This window comes from Cnephaeus nilssonii (assembly GCF_951640355.1).
Source record: "Cnephaeus nilssonii genome assembly, chromosome: 8".
NCBI classification, from domain to species: Eukaryota; Metazoa; Chordata; class Mammalia; order Chiroptera; family Vespertilionidae; genus Cnephaeus; species Cnephaeus nilssonii.
Genome location: NC_137079.1, coordinates 7330400 through 7349025, shown reverse-complemented (window position 1 = coordinate 7349025; position 18626 = coordinate 7330400). Strand labels below are relative to the sequence as shown.

At 46.9% G+C, this 18626-nt stretch overlaps 1 protein-coding gene across 3 annotated transcripts in view; it reads right to left on the bottom strand.

Moving 5' to 3' along the window:
* The window catches only part of TENM3 (teneurin transmembrane protein 3), a gene marked incomplete at its 5' end in the record, with an annotated part of 598576 nt that overhangs the window by 49986 nt on the left and 529964 nt on the right, over window positions 1-18626 (bottom strand). For all 3 annotated transcript variants that reach the window (XM_079779210.1, XM_079779209.1, XM_079779208.1), the window contains 5 exons: window positions 2430-2573; window positions 4370-4637; window positions 10661-10922; window positions 11750-11869; window positions 13194-13410. In XM_079779210.1, coding sequence (XP_079635336.1) covers window positions 2430-2573; window positions 4370-4637; window positions 10661-10922; window positions 11750-11869; window positions 13194-13410 — 1011 coding nt within the window. The remainder of the gene's footprint in view (window positions 1-2429; window positions 2574-4369; window positions 4638-10660; window positions 10923-11749; window positions 11870-13193; window positions 13411-18626) is intronic.

The following is an 18626-nucleotide window of genomic DNA, read 5'->3' as shown; positions in this document are numbered from 1 at the left end:
AATCTAATCAGGAGCGGTTCCGGCATGGCTGGGACGTGGCTCTGCACCCTGAAAGGCCACCAGGAAGCCCGTGTAACTAACCCCGCGCACCGCGGCGCCCGCACCGCGGCCAAGAGAAGGAACGCAGACAGCACCTCCTGGGCTGGGAGGCGCACTCCTCCAAAGCGCGTGCTGCAGGGGCACCGGCTCGCGGCTCCGCTCCCAAACCTCTGAGGTGCCCACTGAACTGCCCTTCCTGCCCAGGACCCAGCGGGAGGAGGAGCGGAGCCAGGACTGCTCTGGACGGGGCCGTGTGAGGGCTGTTCGGTCCCGCTTCTTCCTGTTGGTTTGCTGTCGTGTTCTCTTCGGGAGGGACGGTATCGACCGGCATTTTCAAGCACTGGCTTGGACTCTGCCTTAGACTGAGCATGTTTGGAGGTTTATAATGCATCCTCTCCAAAGTGAATACATTAAAAAAAAAGAGAGAGAGAGAGAATGGCTATCAAAGCCACCTTAATCTGAAAAAGTGACCACTAATCACACTCACGTATTTAGTTCTATTGGATGCTAAATTCATTCTGAACTGCCCCCAAACCTCTGCAAAGCCAAAGCCGGACTCTGTCATCAGGGCTGAAATCTCTCGAGCTGCTGGCAGGACGGGAGTCCGGAATAAGGCACCTTAAGGTCCTGGTCTTCCAGGAGAGGATTCATAAAGGGTCTGAGCTGGAGCCAGCATGTGGACAGTAGGTAAAGGCAACAGAGTTTGCTTAGTGTGAGTTATATGCTTTATGAGATGAAGCTGCTCAGAAAAAAAGAAATTAAGCTGGTCAACTTTTGCAAGTAATTTGTTTCTTTTGTTTTGTGATAGCTAAAGTATGTTTTTTTCAAAGCATATTCACTTGTATTTTACATTAGGTCTACGACAAGTTTTACTCTGGATTCTTGCTTTTTCCCCCCTCAGATTCTGGATTCTTGCTTTTTTTTTTCCCCCTCAGAGTATTCTTCCCCCCCCCCCCCCCCAATATTTGAAAAGTCAAATAACAGTATATGTGACCCAATTTGAGTGCAAGAATATTTTTTTTCCTCAAATACACTCTAAGAAGAACTGAAAAACAATTTAATAGACCAATTAACTAAGGATTAAGATCTATTAAAAATATCTTGGAAAAGTAACACAGATTTTTATTTTTTCTTTAAAAGAAAACCTCCCTCTCTCCGTTTTGGGTAAACCTGCAGAGAGCACTTCGGATCAGTGACTCAGTGACTTGCTGTAGAAGGAGACACTCCTGGGCGCATCCGTGGTGAAGATGCCTTTCAATGCAGCACCGGCCCAGCCCCTTCCATTCTAACGGGAACACTACTTTGGTGATAAATAGCTGAACGTTTACAAAGTTGATAGAAGACTATTATGTAGTCCCCACTCCAGGCTTTTATAGACTTCAAAAGTACAGCGGACCCTTGAACATGGATTTGAACTGTGCAGGTCCGTGATACATGGATTTTTTTTTTGTAATAAATACATACAGTGTGTAAATGTATTTTCTCTCCCTTATGATTTTGTCTTTTTAAAAAAAGAGTAGACCGTTTGAAAAATAAATTTAATTGATGTTTTTAGAAAGAGAAGAAGGGAGACGGCGAGAGAGAAAAACATCAATGTGAGAACAAAACCCCTATCAGCTGCCTCCTGCACGCTCCCTATTGGGGATTGAGCTCACGCCTCGGGCTTGTGCCCTGTCTGGCAATGGAACTGGCGACCTTTCAGTGCATGGGATGACACCCAACCCACTGAGCACACTGGTCAGGGCCCTTATGATTTTCTTCATAAGATTTTCTTTTCTCTAGGTGACTTATTGTAAGGATACAATATAGGACCTACATAAAAGAATAACATGCTAATTGACCGTACCTTTGCGATGCCCACCAGTCAATCAGGAGTGAGTATGCAAATTAATCCAACAAAGATGGAAGGTTAATTTGCATATGCAGGCGTTCTGCTCCACACTAGTGGCTCCGGGCCTCTGGGCAGTGTGGGAAGGCGGAAAGTCGGCCGCAGCGGAAAGGCGGCTCCGGGCCAGAGGGAAAAGGCGGCTCCGGCCAGAACGAAGGCAGTGCCGGCAGCCAGGGGAAGGAAGGCCCGTTCTTGCACGAATCTTCGTGCATCGGGCCTCTAGTACTAATATAACATGCAACATCTATGTTAATGGACTATGTTATCGGTAAGGCTTCTAGTCAACAGCAGGCTATCACTAGCTGGGTTTTGGGGAGTCAAAACTTATACCCAGACTTTTCACTGAGCAGGGGGTTGGTGTCCCTAATTCTGTATTGTTTAAGGGCCGATTGTGTATCCTTACCTTTCCTTACTAACGCTAATCCCATCACACATAGAATAAACTGTTGCACAATCTAATCAGTGTGAAGGTGAGCAATAGTAACTAGGAACAAGACCTTACCGTTCTGAACATCCAACACGTGATGTTTATCCAGTGTCCAGCCGCCCATGTTGGAAGCGTCCAGTTCGTAGCCTTGCAAAATGGCAGTTCTCTTCTCCCACAGGGTCAGGTCCAAGCATGACTCGTACTCATATCCCACCGACACTGCAATGGAGACAGACCACGTCCCTCTGTCAGCGACAGCGGAAATACAGCACACTTCCTTATTTTCCACAACTGTGTGCTGAGACTGTATTTCCACTGATTTATGGGCAGAGTGTAGTTTTTTTTTTAAAATATATTTTATTGATTTTTTACAGAGAGGAAGAGAGAGGGATAGAGAGTTAGAAACATTGATGAGAGAGAAACATCGATCAGCTGCCTCTTGCACACCCCCCACTGGGGATGTGCCCGCAATCAAGGTACATGCCCTTGACCAGAATCGAACCTGGGACCCTTGAGTCCGCAGGCCGACGCTCTATCCACTGAGCCAAACCGGTTTTGGCCAGAGTGTAGTTTTTTATATGAGAAGATTTGATCGCATAAAATATTTTTTCCCCTAAAAAAATGACCGCCAAATATTATTTTTGCACTGGTTTTGTTGAAAACTAGTATTTTTACTTTACCATAGTCTTCTTTATTGGGGGGTCATAGCACACAATGAAGTTCAGGTTGGGCACCTAGTTAAGTAGTTAGATCAGATAAATCAGCCCCGAATGGTGATCAGTTCATAACAACTATAAATCTTACTTGCTATCTGAATTATTAGAGCTATTTAGTGTCCAAGGGTATTAAGTTATGGGAAACATTTACAATAAGTAAGACTCAGTACAGCAAAAAAGCCATATTATGACATTATATTCACGTTGTCAGGAATGAACAACAGAATTAACAGTACATTAATATGAACAAATCACAAAGAACCTCAGAGTTCACAATGCAACATGAATTTTAAAGTTCAGAACAAAGCGAAGGGAGTAGTGGCAATTATCTGGCTGCTTTGAATTAATTCAAGTCCACATTATAGATTAACTTCAGAATACCATGTTTGCTCTATGAAAAATGAGTAGAAGGAAGCACATTATCCTTAGTTTTTGATGTTTTCTGAGCCAGAGTTTGAGCTATTTTAAGTATATCTCCACATGTCAAACTTGGATTACATCATCCAGTCACTCTGTAAAACAACTGGTTTGGCTGATGTTTTAAGAATAGCCTCTCCTTGAATCGATCTTCTGATCAAAAGAGTTAAAGTAATTTTTAGGCACAAATGTTGTCTGATACCCTGATAAATATCACTATGAATCAAAGTTACACTAGTTGTGAGATACAGAAAGACATGAAAAAATAAGGAAAGCCAGGGAGTTAAAATTATAAAGAGGAAAATAAAAAAAGGAAGGGACACAATAAAGAAGAAACATGAAAAAAAAAAAAAGATTATCTGAAATTTCTTCTAGAACCTTCTTCTAAGATATAATTTCAGCCAGAAAAGATGATGACCTTTTCCTGGCCACCTGGAATACATTCCTTTTCCTGGTGCATCTGAGCCAACCAGTGGGCAACTTCCCTCTGACAGTCCCACTGCCTTCCTGTCTGCTCACCCATTGGTTTCCATGGGTTACAATTACTTTTAGGTTAATTCTGAATGAAGACAATTTTTCGTTGTTGTTGTTAATCTTCACCTGATGATATTTCCCCCCCATTGATCATTATAGAGAGAGAGTAGAGGGGAGGAAAGGAGGGAAGAGAGAGAGAAAGATCGATGTGAGACTGACACATCAATGGGTTGCCTCCCACACGCCCCTGACCAGGATCAGGGATCGAACCTGCAAATGAGGTACATGCCCCTGACTGGGAATCTAACCCACAATGCCTTGGTCTGTGGGCCAACACTCTGACCACTGAACAAACCAGCCAGGGCAAGACAATCGGTTTGACGCAGGATATATTTACACGGAACTCACCGACAGCTTCAGACAGACCATAGACCTTCTGATTATACGCGTCTGTTTTGTCCCAGATGAAGGTGTAGGCCAGGTTGGGCGAGGCGGGAAACCACTTTTGAAAGAGTCTTCCTACCACAGCTACCATGAGGTGGACCTTCATCAGATTGAAGGGTATCACGGCCTGGGTCATGGTGACCTTGAGGACGGACTTGTACCCGGCAGCTCTGGAGCTCAGGTAGGACAGTCTCAGGTCTGTCCCCGGGATCGTGGTCTCTTCATGGAGCACCTGATGTGGATAAAGCACAAGCCCACACTGGGGTCACCTACAGCCACCAGATAAAATACATGGGAAAGAACCGCGTAGAGCAACCGAGACACCAAGGAGGCACTGTTCCTAAATGCCCAGGTGAGCTGTGATCTTGCTGGACAACCAGGGATGCACCTGCGGCCAGCCCAGTCTCACTCCTGCTCCAAGCCTCTGGTCATTCATTCTGAGTCCCTCCGACCTCAGGGGCTCCCCCTACAGGAGACACTGTGACTGCGCCACCGGGTGACGTGCACGGACCTGCTGGTTTACAGTCACCCGGAGTCTCGCGAGCCCGTTTTTAACCCGTTGCCCGGGAGAACCAGAGCAACGTGTGTAAGATGGTTGGCTCAGAACAGGGATGTGGTCTAGGCCGGAGAGCTGGTCCCCCCAGCTGCACAATTGGGGATTAAACCTCTGCTCTGGCCTCATCACCCGACTGGTCCCAGCCTACAAAGGCAGGAATGATGACAAAAAAGGTCAATTCATTTGGGTTCAATTGTCGCACATTCCAGATCCATGTGGAAAGGTAATATAATAACAGCACATCCTCATAATTAGCTCAACACTGAGCTAGGACTCACCACTAATTTTTATTTTTATTTATTTATTTATTTATTTATTTATTTAAAAAATATTTCTTTATTGATTTCAGAGAGGAAGGGAGAGGGATAGAGAGATAGAAACATCAATGATGAGAGAGAATCATTGATCGCTGCTTCCTGCACGCCCCCCACTGGGGACCGAGCCCACAACCCGGGCATGTGCCCTTGGCCAGAATCGAACCTGGGACCCTTCAGTCTGCAGGTCGATGCTCTATCCACTGAGCCAAACCAGCTAGGGCTGATTTTTTATATGACAGTAAATGAATTAGTAGTTTAAAGCTGTGAAAAACTTCCTCTGTGAACAATTAATGTGTTATTGAATGCACAATAAGACACTCAATATATACCTTTTGAATCGAAACCGGACTGTAAAAAGTTAATACAATTATCCGCATAAGAATTATCTACTGTACACATTAAAAAAAATTCTTAACCCTACCATTTACCCATTGATGTGACTAGTTCAATGAATGCCAACAAATGTATACTGATGCATACAAAACATTACTTATTTTGAAAAATATACTTAAGTAGCATATACAAGTCTTCCTAAATGGTTCAGACTCTCCTTGCCAACACTCCTATGAATTTGGTAATAATGGCAGCCCTTCAATGCCTTACTACATATACTGTAAGGTGCAGGCTCTCTCTGTCCCAGAACCTGGGCAGGAAACGCCCCTTTCTCAACTTAGAATTACGTAGTGTTTTCTTTTTTTTGTTTTGTGAATCCTCACTGGAGGATATTTTTCCATTGATTTTTTTAAGAGAGAGTGGAAGGGAGGAGAGACACAGAGAGAGAAACATCGATGTGAGAGAGACACATGGATTGGTAGCCTCCCAGCCTGCAACCGAGGTATGTATCCTTGACTGGAATCGAACCCAGGACCCTTCAGTCTGCAAGCCTACGCTCTACCCACTGAGCCAAACTGGTTAGGGCTGCGTAGTGTTTCCAGAGGCTTCCTCACGTTGCCCTACCAGGATTCATTACGCAGACAGAAAGGATCGCCTTTTATGTTACAAAATCATGGAAGGGAGAGTCAATGTTCAGAAGTGTTTCTCTCCCCCAACTCCTCTCACACAGGACACAGGAATGATGTACATCTGTCATCTCCAAATTTTAATAACTTAAGTAGAACACTGGACCCTGGGGGGAGGGGGGGGAGCTGTCAGTGTCAATGGAAACAATGGAATGGCTGAACTGGCACAAAAGAAGGAGCTCAACGAGCTTCCCTTCCGGTGTGTGAGCGGAGTTGGCATGAATCTACAACAGGGCCGTGCCGATGCCCTGCGGGAGAGTAAGCAGGCATTGCTACACTTTAACAGACACGCCACGTTGTTCCAGTCGGGGTTCTTTACCAAACACACGGACTGAGCTCAGACACACACTGTCTGAAGCAAAACAGTTCTGGAGCATACAGAAACTTTCTAGAGCTCACTCCACTCCGGGAGACCACGGCGTTAAAGATCGACTGTGGGGTATGAGGTGAATCCACGAAACACAACGCATGGTTCTCCCCTCACTGGGTGGAATATCAATGGGTTCGTCTGAAAAACAGGTTCTGTGACTCCTGAACAGCCCTGAAAATGTAAGCGATTGAAACCTAAAGCATACACTCTATTTCCTCTTAGTTTATTTTGAAAATAACTTCCCATACATTTGACTGGTTTTCTATGTGGAAGGCAAGCTCTCATTCATGTATTTCCTGTGACCTAGAAATTGCTTTTCTCTTTCAAAGTAGCATGTGTTATCCTAATTTTAATAACGGATTACTGGCTTGACCGTCATTGACCTACTTTCATGGAACACATACCTGTGGTTTAGCTCATTAAAGCATGCTTTCTCCCATGTAATTTAACGGGACCCCGTTATTCTGCATTAGTGGGAAGGGCAGTCCAGCCAGAGGGGAAACAAACCGTTGAGCACACTTTTGGCAGCCGCGTGGTCTGTGAGGCCTGCTCTGGACCCCACTGCACATCCGGTTAGAAGCTACATCCTGCCCATTTTACCGTCCAAATCTCTGTCTAACCCACTCCCTCGTCTCCATTTCCCTCACCGCCATGATGGTTGGGCCCCCTCCACCTGTGCGCGGGATATGCATGGAGCTACGGGGAACGCTAGCCTGCTCACTGATCTCTGTCGCTTCGTTAGCTGTAGAGAAATGCTAAAAAGACTTCATTGGTCCTCTGGCTCCCTATTTTTTTTTTTTTTTTAATCTTCACCCGAGGGTATTTTTTCCATTCATTCCTAGAGAGAATGGAAGGGAGGGTGGAGGGGAAGAGAGAAACATTGACGTGAGACAGACACATTCACTGGTTGTCTCCTGCATGTGCCCCTCCCGGGGCTGGGAACCTGCAACTGAGGTACATGCCCTTGACCGGGAATCAAACCTGAGACCCTTCGATCAGCGGACCGATGATGCTCCAACCACTGAGCCTGGTTCCTTATTGCCTAAAGAATGCAAGGTCTCCATCGTATGGCCTTTCAGGGCCATTCACAAACTCCCCCACTCTTTCCCCTTATATGCTCGACATTTAAATTGCTCATCAGTTTTTATACTACACTAGAGGCCCAGGGCACAAAATTCGTGCACGGGGGTGTGTCCCTCAGCCCAGCCTGCACCCTCTTCAATCTGGGATCCCTCTCACAATCCAGGACTGCTGGCTCCCAACTGCTCGCCTGCCTGCCTTCCTGATTGCCCCTAACCGCTTCTGCCTGCCAGTCTGATCACCCCCTAACCACTCCCCTGCCAGCCTGATTGCCCCTAACTGCCCTCCCTTGCAGGCCTGGGTCCCCCCCAACTGCACTTCCCTGCAGGCCCGGTCGCCCCCGATTTCCCTCCTCTTCTGGCCTGGTCACCCCTAACTGCCCTCCCCTGCAGGCTTGATTGCCCCCAACTGCCCTCCCTTGCAGGCTTGGTCCCTCCCAACTGCCCTCCCCTGCTGGCCTGATCACCCACAACTACCCTCCCCTGCTGGCCTGATCGCCCACAACTACCTTCCCTTGCAGGTCTGGTCCCTCCCAACTGCCCTCCCCTGCTGGCCATCTAGTGGAGGCCATCTTATGTCCACATGGGGACAGCCATCTTTGACCACATGGGGGCAGCCATCTTGTGTGTTGGCGTGATGGTCAATTTACATATTACTCTTTCATTAGATAGGACTGTTTTTACCACCACACCGCTGCTCATACATTTTCTTCAAACTTCCTCAGTGACACTTTCTTTGGCTTCCTTGGGAGTTGACCTCTCTTTTGACCTCCCATAATTCTTCATTCACATCCTGATCCTATTTAGCATAGCAAGATGCGTGTCTTAGTATTCTTTTATCCTAGCGGAGTGCCTTGTACATAATAGGCTCTCAGTACATTTTGCTAAATGTTAGATGTCTGTATGATGGAACGGGGAGAAAAAACCCCCACCCTCCATGTATTCCTGGAACTGTTGACTACTTGAAACCTATTTCAATGACCTGGTTTGCTAGACATCTGCCACCAATGGACAGACAGTGCCTCTAGGTTAAGTCTATTTTAGGACTGGCTAAGGAGGTCAGTAACTGCCAAGTGGACTCTGGGGAGGAAGGACTAAATTGAATAGGTTGCAATGAATTCCTTAAAGCTTCAGCTCCAAGTCTGCTGGACTGATACGCAGCAAATGAACGAGGTTTCTCGTCTGCAGCGTATTTGCCTGTGAGCAATCTCATATTGTGTTCTCACCTCCTCTCATCTCCACCTACACTTCCTCATCCCAGGCTGTGAATGTATCTGTAACGCCGATGACTCCCTCACACAGCCTTACTTCCAACCTCCTCCCTGGACTCCACTCTCACACGGTCACCTCTTACCACCTCACCCCTCACGTCTGTCCAGGCCACACCACTTCTCCTGTGGACTCATCTCGCCTCCTGTCTGGGCTCCTCGTTTCAGCCTCCAGTGGCCTCTCACTCAAAGTGAGCAGCTCTTACCCGCGCCGTGGCCGTCAATGACTTAGGATTGGTGCACCACGACCTTCACTCCAGCCACACCTGCTGCCTCTGTGCTCTTCCTTGAACACACCAAGCAAGCTCTTCCTTCGGAGCCTCTGAACTTGCTCTCTGCTCTGCCTGGAATGCTTCTCTTTTTAAGGTTTATTCTTTCACTTAACGTTTCTGCTGGAATACCATGTCATCAAAGGGATCTTCCCAAACCACACGCTGTAAAATTGCTCTCCAACCACATTACCCTGCTTCATTCTTTAAAAATAAGTCTTATTCACAACCTGACCCGTCTTTGCACCTTTGATGTTTCTCTCTCCCTCTTAGCTGGTAAGCCCTGGAGGCAGGTGCTCCTCCGACTGGTTTCTGACCTGCTCCACTCGGACAGTGCTGGTGCAGAGCAGGTGTCCCATGAACACTCGAAGAACGGACGTGACGAAGCAGCGGTGTGCTGCTGTATTTTTGAAAGTTAAGTACTTTTACTTAGCTTTTTATGAATAAAGTCCATCATTATGGTGCCAAATGTCCTGCCTTTAATATCTGAAAGTATTACTTTTTTTGTTTAATCTAAAATATATTTTTATTGATTTCAGAGAGGAAGGGAGAGGGAGAGAGAGACAGAAACATCAATGATGAGAATCATTGATCGGTTGCCTCCTGCACATCCCCTATTGGGGATCGAGCCCACAACCCGGGCATGTGCTCTGACAGGGAATTGAACCATGATCTCTTGGTTCATAGGTCAACACTCAGCCACTGAGCCATGCCGGCTGGGCTGAAAGTATTTCTAATTGTAACATATAGGAAAGAAAAGAATGCCCAGATAGTTCAGTAGATAAAATGAGTAGTGAAAATATGGCTGTTTCAAAGAAAATTATAAGGCTTTTTTTTTAACCTGTGAGAATAGGACTTTATAAATTACGTATCATAGACCTTAAGACAGAATATCAAGTTTTAAAAGTGTTATCTTGAGAAAATTAATGAACATTTTCTGTCAAAAATAATCTTTTTGAAAACTTTTTTTACTTATAATAATAATCATCAAATGGTGAGTTATTAAGAAATGACCTTGGGCAAGGCAGTCAGGAGGTCAAGTACCTGTAGGCACTAAAACCTTTTCCCAACGAATGAGTGAATTCACGAGCAAGGACGTCATTGCTATTGCGTTGAGGTTGTTTTTCCATCTGGCTACAACTGCTACATTTATACAGATGCAGCCTGAAGGAAAATAGACCTTTAAGAAATAACAGAGATCCTACTATAACAGTATCTAATGCATGCATACGGACTCACCCCCCCCCCCCCACATTCTATAGTTCACTCTACAGAATGACGAAGGGCAGCACCAGAATGATGCAGCCCTGTTTAAACAGCCTTCGGACACCTCATGACCTGACGTGGCTTACTGAGAAGAACGGCTAGCACATCTACCTGCGTTTCAGGGATGATGGGACTGTCTTCGGGAGAAGACCGGAAGAAGGTGGATAAAGGCGATGACACGATGATAGGATTGGGCCTCACAAACCCACTCAGATCACAGCTGGGGATGTCATTCTCCTCTTTCTTCATGACCAGGGTGTCCATCACGTAGAAGACGTTCCAGGGGATCCACACGGTGTGGTACTGAGTGAGGAACGGGGATCGCTCAAACACCAGAGTGAGAGAGGCCCCGCCATTTGCCACCAAATCAAACCTAAAGAAAACAAGATACACCTAGTGAATCACCTGGGTCCCATGTAACGACTCCCAGTCCATCTAGTTTAACCTCCTCCAATTAATATGCTTGACAAAGAAAGTCAACTTCTCCTCCCAACTTTCCTATGAAATAGTTTCAAATCTACAGGAATACGAAAAGAATGACCCAACAAACACTCATATACCCTTCACTTAGACATACCAATTTATTTACATTTTTCCACATTGACTTTATCATCTACCTATCGTCTCCTTTCTCAGGACCACCTGAGCTTACGTTGTACATATTACGCAATGTCACTCCGAAATATCTCACCCAGAATCCCCCAAGACAAAGAACTTGCTCGTACAAAACCACAACACTGTCATCATGCCTTAGAAAAGGAAATCAGCTCTTGAAGAACGACATGAATAGATGACTCTAAGTTTCTGCCCCGTGTACCGTCACAGATTTCTGGAGCCTAAACGCTGATGTACTTCTCTATCACGAGGGACAATAAAATGTGCTGGGTGATTGAAGAATGTCTAGTTCTTTTTTTTTCGATTTAAAAAAATATACATTTTTATTGATTTCAGAGAGTAAGGAAGAGAGAGAGAGATAGAAACATCAATGATGAGAGGGAACCATTGATCAGTTGCCTCCTGCACATCCCTCCACTGGGGATTGAGCCTGCAATCTAGGCACGTGCCCTTAACTGGAATCGAACCCGGGACCCTTCAGGCCGCAGGCTGACGCTCTATCCACTGAGCCAAACCAGCTGGGGCAAGATGGTCTAGTTCTGCTTCTTAAAGTACGTCAGAGACTGTGCACTAGGACGAACTCACATGCCGTCCTGCCGGGTGATGGTGTAGCCATACTCTGGGTAATGGAAAAACGAGACGTTGACGCCAATGAGTGGCGTGCCGTCCGCAGTCAGCACTTGGCCTCTGATGACGGACGCGAGGCTGTGGGAGACGAGAAGAGCCGGAGTGAACAAGTGTCTTCTCAGCCCCACCCACGCCCGAGTTAGAGATGATTCCACCTCAGGTAACATCACACGCAATGCTTATTCACAAAGCCAGAGCCCAGAGGCTCCCAAGGCTGTGTCCCCTCTAATTCCCTGTAACCCACCTCCTCTACATGCCGAGTGTCTGGCCCTGGGTTTTTAATTCGCTGCAGTCTGGTTTTGGAGACTTATCCAAACCAGTAATTTAGAGATGAATTTTAAAGTGATAAACTGCCCCCTTTTTTTCATAAGTCATATGTCTGGTGCTTACATGAAGAAAAGTATACTTTCCAATTAATTCCGAGGCAATCTGTAAATCTTCAGGGAGCGAGCGATACAAGATTTAAGGGGCAATAAGGAACATTCGTGCAACAACTTTTAATCAGCCGCTGGGTCTCGCCGCATTAAGGCTGCGAAATCGCTGCAGACCCAGGAGTCCGGAGGCAATCACCCCCGGGCGCAGTGAGACGCGGACCCCTGCCTCGCCGTCCCGGGTCCGGCCGGTCATCAGCGCCCCGCACAGCACAGCCGCGGCCACAGTCTGCCTGCCGTCCCCTCCTCAGCATTTATATCACCGGGTGAGCTCAGCTAAAAGTGAGAGTGCGCTTCTCTTTTGCCTTTTGGGGTTTTTCGTGGCCTCTTTCGAAACATTTCCAACTGTGCCAACGAGCTAAAGGACGATTTACTGACTCCCTAGTGGGTGTCCCGTTATGGCGTGGGCCCTGAAGTTGACAAAGTACAGGAATCGTGTCAAGGACGCTCGCAATGCGAGGTTTGGGGAAGACTTTGCCGGAAGAGGAAAAACTGCCTTAAAAAAACAAAAGCACTTTCCTCATCTGCACAGCCAGCAGCAGATCCGTGTAAGCTCCCTAGGAATCCGTGGAAGCTCACTGGGCACCCGTGTCAGCTCACTGGGAACCCGTGTCAGCTCACTAGGAATCCGTGTCAGCTCACTGGGAACCCGTGTCAGCTCACTGGGAATCCGTGTCAGCTCACTGGGCACCCGTGTCAGCTCACTGGGAACCCGTGTCAGCTCACTAGGAATCCGTGTCAGCTCACTGGGAATCCGTGTCAGCTCACTGGGCACCCGTGTCAGCTCACTGGGCACCCGTGTCAGCTCACTGGGAATCCGTGTCAGCTCACTAGGAATCCGTGTCAGCTCACTGGGAATCCGTGTCAGCTCACTGGGAACCCGTGTCAGCTCACTAGGAATCCGTGTCAGCTCACTAGGAATCCGTGTCAGCTCCCTCAGAAGCCGAGTCGGGAGGAGGTGCCTGACTCACCTCTTGTTGAAAGGACTCTCCCCGGGGATCACGTGGGTGCTCTCAGCCCCAGTGAGGAAGCCGATGCGCTCGTAGAAGGACTTGGCCGCCTGCTGGGACGGGGACTGCGGGCTCTGGCCGATGACGTCCTGCGGGTCGGGCCGCCCGCGGCAGTACGGCTGGTTCTGGCAGGAGCTCTGCAGGCAGCAGTCGGGGTCCATGCAGTCGGCGAGGCCATCTGCGGAGAGAAGAGTCAGCGGTGAGAGAGCCCCTCCCACGCCGAGGTGTGGACAGCGCGCTGGTTGTTGGTGGGTTTCCCCATCCAGCGCTTTGTCCCTCCCACCCCCATCCGAGAGTCATTCCCGTGAGGTCTACGTCTGGAACCGATGGAATACAAACACGACCCTCGCAGCTGCTTTCGTCGGGAGTAAATGTTTAGATTGGAGACGGCTGAAAAGAACATGTTGATTCTGAGCAAGAAATAAAAAAGGACTAATTAGAACAGTCCATGAGCAGGGTGAAGCAATATGGACTAGCTCTCTGTGCAATCGCTCCAGCCCTCTATAATTTAGAGAAAACGCACGAGGAGGTAACACAGTGTGTGTGGCGAGGGGACGGGCCTCCACGGGCGACGTTGTAATTTGGGAAAGGCTCAGGAAATACGGTCTGTGGGATGAAGCCAATGCAAACCAACACCAACGAGATGAGGCGAGCCCACCACCTCCCGAGGATCCTGCTCTCCCAGGGAAGATAAAAGCATGTTCCAAATAAAACGAAGGCGTCTCTCAAACTTTAAACAGGAGCCTGAGCCCCGGGTATGCCTCCCCATAATGGACATATTAATTTAAAACGTGGCAAATGTAAAAATGCTACGTATCGGAAACAATGAGACACTACCTCAAAAAACCGACCAATAGCGATGGGGACGTAAAACAGTCATGGACAGACAGGCTTTGCCGGCCTTCTCCAGGAAGCCACACTCCATGTCCATTTAAGCATTTTGTTTGAAACATGTCCACCAACCCATTAGTGGATAAGGCTGCCGCACGCCCCACACTGGGGATTGAGCTCGCGACCCGGGCATATGCCAGGACTGGGAACCGAACTGCGACCTCTGGCTCATAGGTTGATGCTCAACCACTGAGTCAGGCCGGGCTAAGTTCATTTTTCACTGAGCAGTTGATACCCAAGTTTTCACCTGCCTGCCAATTACATTTTTCAATATACTAGAGCCGTGGTCGGCAAACCGTGGCTTGTGAGTCACATGCGGCTCTTTGGCCCCTTGAGTGTGGCTCTTCCACAAAATACCACGTGCGGGCGCGCACGTACAGTGCGACTGAAACTTCGTGGCCCATGCGCAGAAGTCGGTTTTCGGCTCTCAAAAGAAATTTCAATCGTTGTACTGTTGATATTTGCCTCTGTTGACTAATGAGTTTGCCGACCACTGTACTAGATTAATAAAAAGCGTTGGTTTTTGAAGACTTTAATCACTCTTGGGAGGATGGATGAAATAGTTTTAAAATCTTCAAACACATGTAGCAGGTCTTGGTGTGACTCTCTTAGGGCAAATCAGTTGAAAGTATCTAGTTGACCTATATATTTTATTTACACAAGTGTTTTTAAAAAATAACTTTTATTTAAAAAAACAACACACTAACCATTTTCTTTCTTTTCTTTTGCTTTAGGCTACTCTTATTAATCCTATATAGTAAAAGCCTAATATGCTAAGTGTCCAACCGTTCGTTCGACTGTTCGCTATGATGTGCACTGACCACTAGGGGGCAGACGCTCCTACCGGTAGGTTAGCTTGCTGTTGGGGCCGGCCAATCGGGACTGGGAGAGATGGGCTGGACACGTCCTGGAGCCCTCCCGTGGTCCCTCCCTGGCCCCGATCGTGCATCGGTGGGGTCCCTTGGCCTGGCCTGCACCCTCTCGCAATCCGGGATCCCTCAGGGGATGTCAGAGAGCCAGTTTTGGCCCTATCCCCACAGGCCAGGCTGAGTTACCCCACCGGTGCATGAATCCGTACACCGGGCCTCTAGTAGAATATAAGCTTGCCCTTCGTTATTTGACAGCAAACTGAGACAAAAGCCAACAGACTACATGAATGGTACTGCGCATCTAGAAGTGGGTGAACAGCAGCCCGGGAGGTGAGAAGCGGAGATCGGGGGTCCTGGCTCGGTGTGTTCTGCCCGCCTGAGGAAGACTGTAGGGAGCCCTTGTGATTTCCCCTGACACCCATTTCCCGTCTTTGGGCAGCAGCTCTAAACTCTCACTGGGTGCTCATCTTTCCCCGCCTCAGTCCAGGCACACAGGCCTTCATGTGTGCATCAGAAACGGACATGTGACCTCCCTGGTCTAACCGGAGTGAATTTCAGGGGCGATCTCCGAAGAGAGCCCCGGTCCCCCCGGCTTGGAGCTGCCAGCTGTGGAGCTGCTGTTACCTGGGAACCCAGCCATCCCAGAGGACGCAGAGCCAGAGGCTGGAGGGGACAAGCGGCAGGTCCCGGGGGCATCTTTGGGGTTTCTGCACCTGACCTGGCCTCCTGGGCTCTGCAGTCCCAGCAGCGAAGGCCTTCTCTTCTCCCTCTGCTGCCTGGGTTGGGCTTTCTGTCACTCGAAACTGCAAGGACTTAGTTCATCAGGAGACAGTAACCACACCTCTCTCACTGCTGTCCTTGTGGTTCGAAGGGAAAGCTTACGGGGCGAGTACTTGCGTTACGGTGATGCTGTTGGACTGCCTTTACATGAGTATTTTAATTTCTGTCTGACCACAATTTCTATACACATGAAAACATGGTCAGAACTGCCCACAGGCAGATCTTATGACATACTGTTTCCTTGCGGTAGGTTTTCATGTAGATGTCTGTTACACGCCTGAAAATGTGTTGCATGTGTTGCTAATCTTCTGACACTGCGTATTAGTCCTCTGGGAAAAAATATAAAATCATGTTTTAATAAAATCAAATGAAACTGAACTTTGAAACTTAATATGAATTCATCGAAATATTACTTTCTTAGCCAAAAGGCCACGGAAATGAGAAATGTCTAAATATTTCTCAATATTTCTAGTGGAAGAAAGATGAAACTACGCTACAGGCTTATTTTTCATGAAGATAAATTCTAAGAGTGCAATACAGCGCATTTCCCCTCCATCTCTTTCAAAGCAACAGGAGCACAGTTATTGCGATTCAGACTTTAAAGTAGTCAACTGTTGAACCATTGCCCCAATATCACTACTGACTTAAAAAAAAAACAATTAAAAATAAAACTCCATGGATTGAGAATGCATCTGGCATGGGAGAGCTATTTAACGCAAACATTTCCTAATATTCCTGCAGGTTCGCCCTTACATTCATTCTTTAACATGAGTAGAAACTAATCAACAAAGTACTTCCAAGTACTGTATTATATTGTATCTCCATTATTCTGATAAATTAAGGTTTAAACGTCCCCCACTCTCTTTTTCCCCACCACACTCCACCGTGGCTGCCTGCAGGCACTGTATGGCTCAGTGACTGAGGAGGAGTGCTCGAATTCAGCCATTCATCTTTGTTAGTTTATAAAAAGCACATGTACATCTGGCATGCAGTCCGCAGGTCATAAAACTGCATGAGATCGACACCTTCTGAACGAATCAGCTGGGAATGCATTTTTACAAGCCTCTCTGCGAACATCCATCAGAGAAGGAATCTCCTTTTCAGCAGCCTAGATGCAGGGACACACTGTTTGTTATTTTTTTCCGCGGGAGTTGATCAGTAACTTGCCCAAGCAAATGAAGGATGGTTATGAATCTGGCTCCCCACAAATGGGGAAAACATTTTTCTTTCTTTGTCTGTACTTATATGGCTGGGCTATCTGGTACCTCCAAGCTGATGACCCACTTGCCCAAACGTATATTGTGGCAAAATTGTCCTGGTGGAATAGCTTCTTAAAATCATCGAGATTCCATTTGAATCTCAAGAATATTAGGCTGGCTTAAGTTTATATTGGTGTAGAAGCCATATCTAGTAGAATGAATCATAAAAAAATCTCCAGAAAATCAGCAATATTCAGACGCACTGAACAACATCAATAGCAATTAAGAGCCTTGCTCTTTTCAGTTGAAGCTTTGCGATATAAGTGGTACTTTGAGGTAAAGTAGATAATATCATTTATGCTTTCGCTCAACCTTTTCTTAAAAATATATTTTTATTGATTTCAGAGAGGTAGGGAGAGGCAGAAAGAGATAGAAACATCAATGATGAGAGAGAATCGTTGATGAGCTGCCTCCTGCACATGCCCCACTGGGGATGGAGCCCGCAACCCAGACATGTGCCCTGACCGGGAATCGAACCGTGACCTCCTGGTTCATAGGTTGAGGCTCAACCACTGAGCCACGCTGGCTGGGCTCAGTCTTTAATATTGTTGCTCCCGTTTTCATTTTTAAACATGTTCTTGTCGCTCCTTAGGCTTCCATTGGGCTTTTAAACAGTGGTTGGGAAGCTTATTTTGCAAAGGGCCAGACAATACATATTTTAGTCTCTGTGGGCCACTGAGTCTCTGTTGCAGCTCTTGAGCTGCCTTTAGAGCAAGCACTAAAGCAGCCCAGCCGTAGAAGGCATGTAAACGAATAGGTGTGACTATGTCCCAATAAAACTTTATTTACAAAACCAGGTTTTAGCTTAGGGGTCATAGTTTGCCAACCTCTGGTCTTGCTTTAAAGTTTCTACCCTGCTCTATTTCCTTGTGTGTGTGTGTGTGTTTTTTTTTTCCAAATCATTCTTGATTTTTTTTTTTTTAACAAGGCACACTTTGCCAGATCACTAAAGCTTCTGACTCCTCGTCTTCCCTAGGCTACCCTCTACGCTGGCTTTAACCTGCTTGTCCAGGCTCTCGCTCTTCTTTCAAGCAGCTTTGGCTATTTTCATTGGTTTCTCAAAACCTTGACATACTGACTGAATAACAAGTCATAAATCTCCTTTTAGTGAATCTTCATCTTTTACTCAAAAGGTAATGCCCAGCCCCCACCTCACCCTCTATCCAGTCCAAGCCAGAGGGAGTGGTTGACTTGGCATCATGTTCAGTTCTCTGTATCTTCTTGGTTTGTCTGTAGTGGCTTTCTTGGTGATTTTAGTCTCTATGTTCCATGCTAATGCCTCCAGGCCGATCCTTCTCCTGAACTCCATTTCCACAAGCTGCCTTCTAGGGCTTTCCACTCGGATAGCACACAGACATCAAACACGTAACATGCCTAAAACACCTGTACTTCTTCTGTACTGCCCACATCAGCGGGCGGGTCCACCATCCGCCCACCCAGTTTCTCTACATAGAACACGAATGTAATCCTCGCCTCCTCGCCTCCCTTCCTTTTTCTCTGCACATAATCAATGACCAATTCCTTCTTTTCTTCACCCCAAACATCTTTTGAATCAGTGTTACTTCTTTCCATTTCACTGAAATTACCCTTCAGGC